The 12,873-nt window shown below is 36.9% G+C and overlaps 1 protein-coding gene across 2 annotated transcripts in view; it reads right to left on the reverse strand.

The window, feature by feature from the left end:
• The window catches only part of RPS6KA2 (ribosomal protein S6 kinase A2), a 538,080-nt gene that overhangs the window by 105,020 nt on the left and 420,187 nt on the right, over nucleotides 1-12,873 (reverse strand). For both annotated transcript variants that reach the window (XM_044671880.1, XM_044671881.1), the window contains 4 exons: nucleotides 10,886-10,992; nucleotides 8,559-8,596; nucleotides 7,149-7,291; nucleotides 615-628 (listed from right to left, as the gene is read on the reverse strand). In XM_044671880.1, coding sequence (XP_044527815.1) covers nucleotides 615-628; nucleotides 7,149-7,291; nucleotides 8,559-8,596; nucleotides 10,886-10,992 — 302 coding nt within the window. The remainder of the gene's footprint in view (nucleotides 1-614; nucleotides 629-7,148; nucleotides 7,292-8,558; nucleotides 8,597-10,885; nucleotides 10,993-12,873) is intronic.

Consider the following 12,873-nt stretch of genomic DNA (forward strand, 5'->3'; position numbering starts at 1 on the left):
CCTTCCTTCCCTTCCTTTCTTTCCACCTGTCTATCAATCTGTCTTTCTTGACTATGTCTGTCTATCTATCTATCTAACCAACTGTCTATCAATCTGCCTATGTCTATCTGTTTATATGCCCCGTCTTTCCTCTTTCTTTCTTTCTTTCTTTCTCTCTCTCTCTCTCTCCCTTCCTTCCTTCCTTCCTTTCTTCGTTTGTTTGTTTGTTTGTTTGTTTCCACCTGTCTATCAATCTGTCTTTCTTGACTATGTCTATCTATCTATCTAACCAACTGTCTATCAATCTGCCTATGTCTATCTGTTTATATGCCCCTTATTTCCTCTCTCTCTCCCTCCCTCCCTTCCTTCCTTCCTTTCCTTCCTTTCCTTCCTTCCTTCCTTCCTTCCCACCTGTCTATCAATCTATCTGTCTGTTTATATCTGTCTATCTATACGTCTCTTAGAGAGTAATCTCTGGAGCACTAATAGTTTAAGTAGCTTGTGCTCATTACTTTTTAAGATTCGAAGATACTTTATTTTCCTAATTACAGGTAATAATAATTTCCAACATACATTTGCCAAAATTAAAAGTTCCAAACCATTTCCCTCCTTCCCTTTCCCCTTCCTACTCAGACGTAAGCAATTTGATCTGGGCCATACATATATTAATTATCATGCAAAACATACTTCCATATTGGTCATTGTTGTAAGACCTGCTCATCACTTCAGTAGTATTTCATCACAATCATATACCAAAACTTTTTTAGGTATTCTCTAATTGATGGGCAACCCTTCAATTTCCAATTTGTTTGTTTTTTCAAGCCATCATTAATCTACTAAGTTTAATTTTGATTTCCTTAATAGTCTCTCTCAAACCTAGAGAAAGAGATCATTTCTTTATGACTGCCAGGAATAGAGTCACTCAGGAGTTGTTTGAAGGCATTTTATCATCTCATTTAATCAGAAGCTGGTTTATATGTATCCCTGGAATACTGTGCACATTAAGCTTTTTAGCTTCCATAGCCCATATTGCTGATACTGACCAAGTTAGCCAGTAGAATTTGAAAAAAAGACAGCTCACCTTTGAGTCCCAGCTAGAGCAAGAATATGCTTAGCAAGAGCTATTGGAGAATCACTTACAAATTACCACCGGCCCAGGCCAGACTCTGATGTTTTGCTGAGTAGGTTTCACATGGAGCCCCACTCATGTCTATCTATCTGTCTGATTATATTTTCCCCTATTTATAGATATCTATCTATCTATTCTTCTCTCTCTCTCTAAATAGGGTAATATTATGTATATATATGTGGAAAGAGAGGGAGAAAGAGAGAGAGAAAGAGAGAGAGAGAGAGAGAGAGAGAGAGAGAGAGAGAGGGAGAGAGAGAGAGAGAGAGAGAGAGAGAGAAAGAAATGATTTTGTAGCTTCAATGTCAGGGAGACCTAGGTTTTAAGTCCTGCCTCTAACATACACATGATCTGTGACCCTGCACAAATTACTTAAACTCTTAGTGCTCCAGAGACTATTCTCTAAGAGAGACCCACTTTGGTAAAGCAATTTTCCTCACCTGAGAGTTTCCAATAATAATCACAGGTCCAGCTTCCCTTTCCCTCCTCTTTTTCCTCTTTATTTTTCTTAAACCCTTACCTTATGTCTTAGAATTGATAGTAAGTATTAGTTCCAAGGCAGAAGAGCAGCAAGGTCTAGCCCAGTGATAGGCAAACTACAGCCTGCAGGCCAGATGCAGCCCCCTGCAATGTTCTATCCTGTCACACAACATTATTCCTAATCTGATGAATACAATGAGTAGGATACAAAACAATTAAACTTCGAAAGAGTTGCCTTAGAAACAGACAGACAGATGAGCATTTCCTTTCCTTTGGCCCCCTCTTTAAAAAGTTTGCCCATCACTGGACTAGATGATCTCTAAGATCCTTTCTAGTTCTCATATTCTAATTCCACAAAATTAAAAAAAAAATCTCTCAATGCCTAGGAAATTTTCCAAGATTAACTCACAGAACTTGCTAATTAGAATTGGTGGAGGGCATTTTCACCTAGGGATTCCCCCAGAGCAAGGAAATCCAAGATTGGAGCAGAAAAATAAAAGCAAAGGATAAAAAGTCCACCAAAATTAGCCAAAACTACCTTGTGAAAAGAAATTTCCAGTCTGATGAAGAGGTATGCTAGTAACTTCCTAAGGACATAAACACGAATACTATTTTTTTAATGTTTTCTTTAAGTAACAAGTTTCCAACCGAGAAAATTTGAACTTGCTAAAGGAGATTCACTTAGAATAGCAATATAATCATTTTACAGCTCTGTGAAAGAAAGAAATGCAGCCGTAGTTTCTTACAGGCTTCTGTCTTCAGTGAAGTGAACCAGTTACTATGTGGGAGACCAAACAGTCTTGGTATGTGAAACTTAATGGCATTTAACTTTCTTTGGCAAAGCAAACAGAAGGTACCTCGTGAACCAAATGAATTTTATGAGCTGATCTCTTCATGAGCTAAGACTATTATTCACACACTACATCTCTCTCTATTCCCTCCCAACGGACCATTCTGTTTACTGCAAAATGGATTCAAAACCTGCGATGGAGATTGCCCCAGTTGTAGGGCCAGAAGAATCTAGATATAAATCCCAGCTCTGTGGCTGGCTTGCTTGTGGCCACAGGCAAATCATTTCACCTCTGGGACACCTTGGTATGCTCTTCTGTACAGTCGGGATACAAATATTTAAATTATTTAATAGGATTATTATAGAGAATTTTGTAAAATGTAATATTATATCCATCTGGTTTAGAATTATTTTTATTACGAGAGGAAAAGAAAATTCACAAAAAGGGGGCAGAATTATATATAGAAGAAAGAGTACAGGCTCTCGACCGCTCAGAGATCCTGGGTTCAAATCCTATCTCACACTTATTGCTGGTGTGATGTTGGACTTGTTTGGTTAAATTTTCCTTCCTCTTCCTCATCTCCTGTAACTAGGGAGATAAATTAGATGACTTCTAGTTCCTTCCAGTTTTAAAAAGCAGTGAACTGGCATAGCAGATAAAAAGGTCAATGGAATCAGGAAGTTTCCTTATCTGTAAAATGGGCATAATAATAGCATCTACCCAACAGGCTCAAATAAGAGGAGGCTTAAATAAGAGAATATAAATAAAACATTTTGCAACCTTCAAATGCTATATAAATGTAAATCATATTATTATTACTATGATTCCATGACCTTCCTTAAAACCTGGTCTTTACAATCCTTCTCCTATTAGATAACAACTTAAACCCTGCAGATTATGTGCTTTCAACCAAGGCAGATTGTTTGAGGATTTATAAATGGGAAGCTTGATGGTGACAGGAGAGGGCTTTTCTCTCAGCTGCTCATTACAATAAGGAATTGCATCAAAATCTCTTCATGATTACTCAGCTGTGACCGGTTGGCAAATAAGACAAAACCAATTTACTTCAGTTTTATAAGTGGCAGGGTCTTTAGGGAACTTTTTTTAGGGGACATTTCTCTTCTCTCCTGTGCTTTTAATTTTGTCACATGTATACACATTTATAAGAGCAAATAAACTCCAGCATAAAATTGGCTTTAACGGTTGGCAAATAAAATAAACAGAGGCACAGTTCAAATCCTGTTTCTGCTACCTACTACCTTTGTCAACTTTGAGAAGTCACTTAAATCTTTCCAGGCTTCCAGTTTCCTCATCAAGTAAAAAGAGAGGGCTAGATCCAATTAGTTCTAAGGTCCCTTCCAGCCTGAAATTGATGATATGCAAACTATCAATCAACATGGATAATGATTAGGCATAATGGTGGTCAGTGCCAAGAGGCTGATGACAACAGCTTTTCTGCAGAACCGAACTTGTTATATAGACAGCTTGCCTCTACATATCCCAATGGAAAACCAAAAGATGTAACAGCAAACAACAGATAGCCCCAAATGGGGAAAAAGTGACTCATTTGGAGTCGATAGTATCTTAATATTATGGAGGATTTGTGTACTACCAAGAAAGATTAATATGAAGAATTCAAAGACTGTAGAAAGACCCTTATGAAGAGATGCAAAATGAGACCAGGAGATCCAGAACTGTGTATCAATTTTATCCAACTAAAAATCTAACATTTAATTAATTAATTAACTTATCTATCTATCTATCTATCTATCTATCTATCTATCTATCTATCTATCTATCTATCTATCTATCTATCTATCATCTATCTGTTTATCCATCCATCCATTCATCATCTATTATTTCTCTCTTTCTTTCTCTCTCTCTCTTTCTCTCTCTCTCGCTTTCTCCCTTTCTCTCTCTCTGTCTCTGTCTCTGTCTCTGTCTCTGTCTCTGTCTCTCTCTCTCTCTCTCTCTCTCTCTCTCTCTCTCTCTCCCCCCATTCATCTATCTGCCTGTCTTTCTATCTATGTTCAGATATGTGATTTAATTGATTTATGGAACTCCCTGCTGAGTAAATTTCCTCAACTAATATAGCTCTTGAGCAGTTCACAGGTCTGGAGAGGTGTCTTGGGCAATGAATGAATGGATGGTTAAATGACATGTTCTTGACCATATTTTATTGTTCATTCCTGTCCAACTCTTAATGACCTCAGGGAGCTGTCATTGGGCATCTTATATAGTACAACTGGTAGGTAGAATCACTCAGATGTAATTTCAGATGTCAGTAACATCTGAAGGAGTTAAAATTAAGGCCCCCATCAGAGATTTTCTAGGGTGAATTTTAGGCAGCTGTGAGAAATATTCCCATTTTCCCAATGAGGAGTCTGAGACTGAGAGAGGTTAAGTGATTTGCCCATAGTTACACAGGATTTGATTTTGAGTCATCCTGTTTCTTAGTCCAGGGTTCTCTGCCACCTAACTGTCTATGAAGGTTACTGGGGGGAGTAATTAACTATTAATTTACATAAATGAATGATAAACCTATCTATGCCTATGGCCAGGAACATGCCATAAGGGACATTATCTTACAAGTCATAAATGGTGCTCTCTTAAAAATTACTCTGCTTAGTGTGGGAGGTTTTTGAGATAGGAGAGTTTCTGTCTATGTCTCTGAGGAATTCTTTTTCTCCAGGCTAAAGAGTTGGGATTTTAATTTGGTAAGCAATGGGGAGTTGGACTAGATAACCTCAAGGTCCCTTTAATTCTGAATCTATGATTCAGTGGTTCTATGATTTATAGTTGATAGAACTGTGTCACTGCCATTCATAGAAAAAGGTTATAGAAATCATTGCTGTATGAATCTTTCACGAGCTTCGATTCCTCTTACACCCTGTCATCTTTTTAGGATTTTAAGGCTTGTTTTAACAGGAAAAGGTAATGGAGTTAAATATCATTGCAGTAGAATACTACTGAAGATCATACAAATGAAGAGAGAGAGAAAAAAATTTTAGAGTAAAGATGTTCTCTTTGGGATCTTGGAAGGTCAGACAGTTCCAACATTATAGTCTCTAAGAGGAATGTTTGATACTCGGGAGTACAGGGACCTAAAAACCAACCAAAATTGTCATCTTGGTCCCTGAACTAGTTACTTGTTTTTCCTAAAGCTGGCACTTTTAGCTCATTTTTTACAGAAGGTGATACGTACCTTCTAGTAAAAGAAAATTAAAGCAGAAGTCACAGAGGTGTGAGAAAATTGGTAAGACTGGTCTGAACACTGTACTTAAGCTCTGGAGAAGTCTTTGTGGCTGTTACAAGAAAACTGTGTGACTCTGGGTTAGTTACCAAGCCTTCCTGGGATGTTTCCTTACTTAAAAAAATGAAAGATTTGGATTAGATTATTTTTAAAAGTGCTTTTCAATTCTAGCAAGGCATTGGATGTCATATAGGATATGGAGAGAATGCCAAGCCTAGAGTAAGAAAGACTCATCTTCTTGAGTTCAAATCTGGCCTCAGACACTATTAGCTATGTAAGTTTGGGTAAGTCACTTCATCTTATTTGCCTCAGTTCCTCATCTGTAAAATGAGCTGGAGAAGGAAATGGAAAATCACTCTGATATCATTGTCAAGAAATCCCCAAATGGGGTCATGAAGAGTTGGACAAGAATGAAATGACTAAACAACAATAACAAAAAAGATTCTATGAGCATCCAAATATCATTTTTTCATACCTACAGTAAGGTCAGGAGGCAGGAAAAAGGGGCAATCATAAGGCTTATCTATAGTTAATTTATTTTATTACTTTTAAAATTACAAGGTTCCTCCCTTTAATAGATAATTTTTAAAAACATGCTCCTTGTCCAGCGCAATATAATTGGAAAAGCACTGAATTTGAAATTAGAAAGCCCAGATTCTAGTCCTGACCCTCAAGACATATCAAACATAGAGTAGCTAGGTAGCACAGTGGATAGAGTACCAGGTTTGGAGTCAGGAGGATGTGGGTTCAAATGTGGCCTTGGACACTTCCTAATTATCTGACCCACTCCAGACAAGTTACTTAACTCCAATTTCCTAGCCCTCACTGCTCTTCTGTCTTAGAATCAAGTTTAAGACAGAAGGTAAGGGTTAAAAAAATGTCTGTCACACCATTCACTCACAGATAGATAGGTAGATAGACAGATATAGTTTTTGTCCTTTTGGTTAGTATATTTAATGTTTGCATTTTGCTTATTATAAGCAAAGGCATCAGTAAAATGTATTTTTAAAGAAAGAATAAAATATTTAAATGTTTTAAGCTCAGATAGGAGGAAATTGTAAAGAAGCAGATTTAGCTTTGCTGGAATAAAAAAATCATAACAACTTATTAAAATTGAATGTCCCAGGATTTAGTGTGTTTCTTCTCATCACAAGACTTTAAGCAAAGGATGGATGACCACTTGTTAATTATGTAGCAGAGAAGGTTTTGTTTTCCTCTGTAGGTTGGATGAGATGGTCTCTGAGATTTCCTTTAGCTCTGAGACTCTATGACTCATATCTTGGATTAAGGGAAAGAACACAGAAGACAAGGACAAACACAGGAGTACAGATGCATGGCTTATACTGTCAGAGACCACTGACTAATTCCTTCTGATATTTTAAATTATTTGCACATTTCTTTACCATTGGAGTCCAGGAGCAATGAAGAAAGGGGATTGGGGAGGGGCAATGCATATTTATTTTGTCTGAATGTCTACAAGATCATTACAACAAGTAGGATGAACAAAATGGGCCATTACCATGAGCACACCGAAGGACCACCAGTCTGCGCTCTGTGTGTGCCCTCGTCGATTCACCACCTCTGGTGCCATATATTCTATTGTCCCACAGAAGGAATAAGCTCGCTTGTCATGGTCAATAGCCTCTTTGCTCAGGCCAAAATCTAAAAGTGGGAAATAAAAAAAATATATGACTTAAGTATAACAGAAATCATCATAAACCTTTTTTTCTATGTGGATCATCAAAGCCAGTATCTCAAAAGAATGAGATCATGTTGAATCATATTTTTAGACACACTGATTCAGAGTGTTGAGGTCTTCTGTTCCCCCACTTTTTCTAAATGTATTCCTACTTTTTAAAAATGAGTTTGTCTCTGACCAAATACCCTTGAATAGCTTAGGGCTCCCAAATGATAAATCCCAGAAAGTATTGCCATTTGGTGTCCTTTTTTGGTCATTCAAATGGAAGCGACAGGCAGAGCACCATCCCAGACTCCTAAGGTTCCATAAAATGTCACCTTTGCCTTTAACAACCACCTCAGTCAAATTTGAGGAAGGTGCCCACTTATTTAAGTTTAATTTTTCTGCTTAAGTGTTAATTCCTCCTGTGGCTTTGGCCTGAGAGAAAATCCACAAACCCTGAAGCCAAAGCTAAAGTCAGAAGTCAGAGAGAGGCAGAGAGCCTTCACATGCTAACTTTGTACCTGCTTGCCAGGTACAATAGTTGTCAAATCCTGTAAGCAGGAAGAAGCTCAATTATGAAGTATCATGAGATTCTCAAATTCTTTGCTATATCCAACTGTTTTTTTAAACCCTTATCTTGCATCTTAGAATCAACACTGTGTATTGTTTCCAATACAGAAGAGCCATAAGGACTAGGCAATGGAGATTAAATAACTTGCCCAGGGTCGGTCACTCAAGTAGGCAGTGTCTGAGATCAGATTTGAACCAGGATTTCCTGTCTTTAGGACTGGCTCTTAATCCACTGAGCAACCTAGCTTCACTCTACCCCACTGATTTAAAGCTTTGGGGAAATATAGATGAATTCCTATACGCAGGCAGGTTTCTAAAATAGGATCTAAATACATAAGTTATTGACTAAAGCAACAAAATTTTATAAATATTCTTGCTAAGAGCAATACAGTGGCATTAAGGAATACAAAGGAAACTCAACTGGAAGATGAGAGATGAGAAATGAGAACAGGAAAGAAATGGGAAAGGAAAAAAAACCAAAATTCAAATTAAGGGAGTCTGAAGTGTGGCAAAGGATGAATCATAATCCACTCAAATCAACAAAAACGTTCAGGAAAAATCAAGTGAAAAGCTACTTGTGGAAAAAAATGGAAATGGTACTAACAGATCTTTTCATTTGCAAATGACATAACTTTACAAAGGCTGAGATGAAGTCTTAGTAAGAGCTGTCTTACAAACCTGTAATCTTAATGTGCCCCTCTTCGTCTAGCAGGATACTAAAAGAAAAGGAAAGAAAAATGAGACTTTAGAAGAAGACTCAGCATATTAAACCACAAGAGACAGTGGAGAGAACAGTCTAAGGACAGATTGAAAACCGAATTCTTCATTAGCGTGGCAGGAAACAAATGAACCAAGGGAACTCACAGAACTGCTGTTTAGGTCACACAGAACGTGAATTTTCTTTGGAAGGCACTTTGGGAAATATTTTAGAATATTATTTTTGCCTATCTCAGTAGTACACACACTTACATACACACAGGCACACAAGACGAGTTTGGGAAGGTAGGTATTTATATGGTTCACTGAGGTTTGAAAAACATTTATATATTATCTCATATTATCATTTGTTATCATACGTAGATTCATTTCCTATGGAAAATCCATTAGAAAACTATTTATGCAATTTTTGTGTGCTAAAAAATTGAAAGAAAAAAATGTGTGATAGATAATAACGAGGCCAATTTTTAGCTGCTGAAAGTAATTTGTTTTTCTTACATAGTCCATACCAAGAAATGAACAACTTTCGGGAATGGTAATCTAATAAACTGGAGATAAATGAGACATTTTTCAAGCACTATAATTAAACATTGCAATTTTCAAACTTTAAAATATTGCTTTAATCTTTAAAAGAGAATGGAATTAGGACAGCTAGGTGGCTCAGTAGATAAAAAGCCATACCTGGAGATGAGGTCCTGAGTTCAAAACTGACCTTAGACACTTCCCAGGTGTGTGACCCTGGGTAAGTCACTTAACCCCAAATATCTAGCCCTTACTAACCGTCTGCCTTGGAACAGATACTTAGTATTAATCCTAAGTCAGAAGGTTAAGATTTTTAAAAAAAGAGTGCAATCAGCAACTATTACCTCAATATTTATGGGTATGAATATATATTATATGCTATATATGAATATATCTCACACATAGATCTCTGTTTATTCCCAAATCTATGGGAAAATGGGAGTTAAAGCACGCACAGTACCATAGATTTCCATAATGTGATGTCCATGAGATGAAATGTAAGCTAATTTTAAAGTTTATTTTCAGTGATACTTTTTTTAAGTACCAAAGATAACAAAAGAAGACTCTAAAAATCATCTGCTTAAAACTTGCCAAGAGGTTGATAGCTAAAGGATTAAAATATTTACCCACAAATCAGAGATAGGAATGAAAAATATTTCCTTTTTGTATCATCTTTTCAACAAGACAGTAATATTTAACAAAATATTATTCTTCCTATGTTAAGATTCAAGCTAGGACTTTCAAAAATCATTTGAACATGATTTAATAAGACCTGCCAAAAAGCACTTGTTTATGTGGGCTGTTATGCCCACAATCTCACATAAACAAAGACTTCTTTCCCTCACCATGATAAAGTTTAGCATGCAAACTTTGCTCATGAATATTCAAATGTTTCACACAAGAAATCTAAAAAACACATTTAGTGCTTGCCTCAGAGAAGAATTTGTACTTTATACTAGTCAATTAGAACTTAAAAAAATATACACCGAATCTCATTGTCTTTGAGTGACTACAGCCTTATCTATACAAGCACTCTAAATAAAAGTGAAGGGAAAAGGTATTTTGAAAAGTTGCTTTTATTCTTAGAATGGATTAAATACATAGAGTGATTAGTATGGTGCTTTTTATGTAGTAGGTGCTTAATAACAATAGCAAATCCTAGCAATAATGAACAAATTAAGTTCTAGCAATAAAATCACTGGTTGATTGTAAGGAGAATTTGGGGAATACAGACCTCATACTGTACAAGAAGGGGTCTTTGAAAGCCAATTAGCTGGCCCCTCCAAAATATACAGAGTGGCTTGTATTGAGAAATGCTTGAAGCCTATTTTTCTTGAGTCTGCTCAAGTACCCGAGAAGTATATACACAGTAGAGAGGGGTAAAAGAAGGAAAGAAAGTCAAAACTCGGTGGTAAGTGACAAATAATGGAACTAGCACCTTATTTTAGGAAATGGTTCTTTCCAGTATTCAGGAGGATCTGAATACATCTCAGAAGTCAGCAGCTTGGTGGCTTTTCCAAGAATAGGGAGAAAAGAGCATTCATTAGCCTCTCCTAGAATCTCTGCCTAAGAATTTGACAGCATGAAGATTTTCCCAGTCTGCTTTGCTGGGACTTTCTAACCCTGCTATGCAGTGGTAGGACTTTTAGGGAAGGAAGGATGGATATGGGGGAAGGCTTTAGTGTCACTTGTCAGAAGTAGATAAGGAACAAATGTGGTTTCCAGGAATTCTCCTTATTTTCCTTTGCTTCTTTCCCTTTACTTACTTTTCAGGCTTTAGATCCCTATAAATGATTCCTAGACCATGGAGGTGGTCTAAAGCCAAGGCCAGCTCAGCTAAGTAGAACTTGACATCCTCTTCAGTAAACATTACCTAGTAAGAGAGAAAAGAATAAATCTGTTTACTTTCTTGTGAGGCTGATTTGTTCTAAAGAACTCTGCCAGCAACAGTGACTCATTTCTATTAAAAAGTATACAGTTTAGTCCAATTTGTTCTGTAAGAAAACTATGGGCTCCCGCTACCTAGTCATTTTTTGGCTCTTCTGATGGAAAAAAAAAGTTTATAGTTTCAAGATAAGGAAGTAAGAGAAAGGATGAAATGTGCAGCCATCTCTCAGCCATTGATGTGAATATATTGGAGGAGAGTAGCTGATAATCTTCCAATCCCTGGCTATATTTTTGAACGTATACTAACTTCGGGCATTTCTGTTTGGAGATAATTGTAACATTTCTTTTTTAATTTAAACCTTACCTTCCATGTTAGAATCAATACTGTATATTGGAAGACCAGTAAGGGCTAAGCAACGCGGGTTTAGTGATCTGCCCAGGATCATACAACTAGAAAATTTCTGAGGCCAGATTGGAATCCAAGATTCTTCCATCTCTGGGATTGGCTATCAAGCCACTGAACCACCTACCTGTCCTTAATTATAACATTTCAATCAAGTAATGATGCCACATTAAAAATCTGATAAGAAAAATTGGCAAATATGTCCAGATTTTCTGTCCTGCTCAACTCCTTCTTTAACTTTGAGTGAGGAAAAGAAAGCATCGTTCCTAGATGCTCACAAAAAATTACTGAGCATAGATGTTTGCCTTCCTTCTTTGGGGAGAGAAAGAAAGAAGAGAGATAAGTGGTTTCAGTTATAAAAGGCTTTCTTGCTGGGATTGATTAAGGCTTTGTGGACAGAGTACCCATGTTCAAAGGATGACCATCTATCTAAAGCTGGCAGGTACTTTGAAGGTGCTCTAATTAAACCTCCTTCCTATTACAGATAAGGAAATTAAAACTCAGAAAAATTTTGATTTGCTAAAGGTCATATTGGTAATAAGTGGAAGAATCAGGGTTTGAAATTAGCACTTTGACTGTAAATCCAGCACTCCTTACACTTCAGCAGGCTATTTCTTCTTCTTTTTTTTTTTAAACCCTTAACTTACATCTTGGAGTCAATACTGTGTATTGGCTCCAAGGCAGAAGAGTGGTAAGGGTAGGCAATGGGGGTCAAGTGACTTGCCCAGGATCACACAGCTGGGAAGTGTCTGAGGCTAGTCTCTAGACTTGGCTCTCAGTCCACTGAGCTACCCAGCTGCCCCCTAGCAGGCTATTTCTTAAAAAAAACAAAAAAAACAAAAAAACAACAAACAAACTACAGAGGGCTTTACTAGTAAGAGGAATTTTAAAACAAGATTTATTAAGGAATACCTGGTACTGGGGTAACTGGACTATGACTAAGGAAAATTTAGCTATATATTCGCACTACCAAATCTTTAGTGAATAGCAAAATAATGGATAAGATCTGGCTTCAGAGGCAGGAAGATGAGTTCAAATCCCACCTCTGAGGTAGACTATCAGTGTGATTCTGGATAAATTGCTTAACTGCAGCTAAGTGGAATAACAAATACAATGCTGGGCTTGCAGTCAGGAAGACCTAAATTCAAATTCAATCTCAGACACTTACTAGCTGTGTGACTGACCCTATGCAAGTCATTTAACCTTTTTTTTGCCTCAGTTTCTTCAACTTTAAAATGGTAATAATAGAATCTATCTTCCCAGTTTGTATGAGGATCAGATAATATATTTTTAAAGCACTTAGCACAGGGTCTGGCATGTACTAGATACATAAATGCTTATTTTCTTTTCCTTTTCCCTTGCCTTCCCTTTCTTCCTTTGTCTTTCTTTCTTTCTTTCTTTCTTTCTTTCTTTCTTTCTTTCTTTCTTTCTTTCTTTCTTTCTTTCTTTCTTTCTTTCTTTCTT

This window comes from Gracilinanus agilis, chromosome 4, assembly GCF_016433145.1.
Source record: "Gracilinanus agilis isolate LMUSP501 chromosome 4, AgileGrace, whole genome shotgun sequence".
NCBI lineage: Eukaryota > Metazoa > Chordata > Mammalia > Didelphimorphia > Didelphidae > Gracilinanus > Gracilinanus agilis.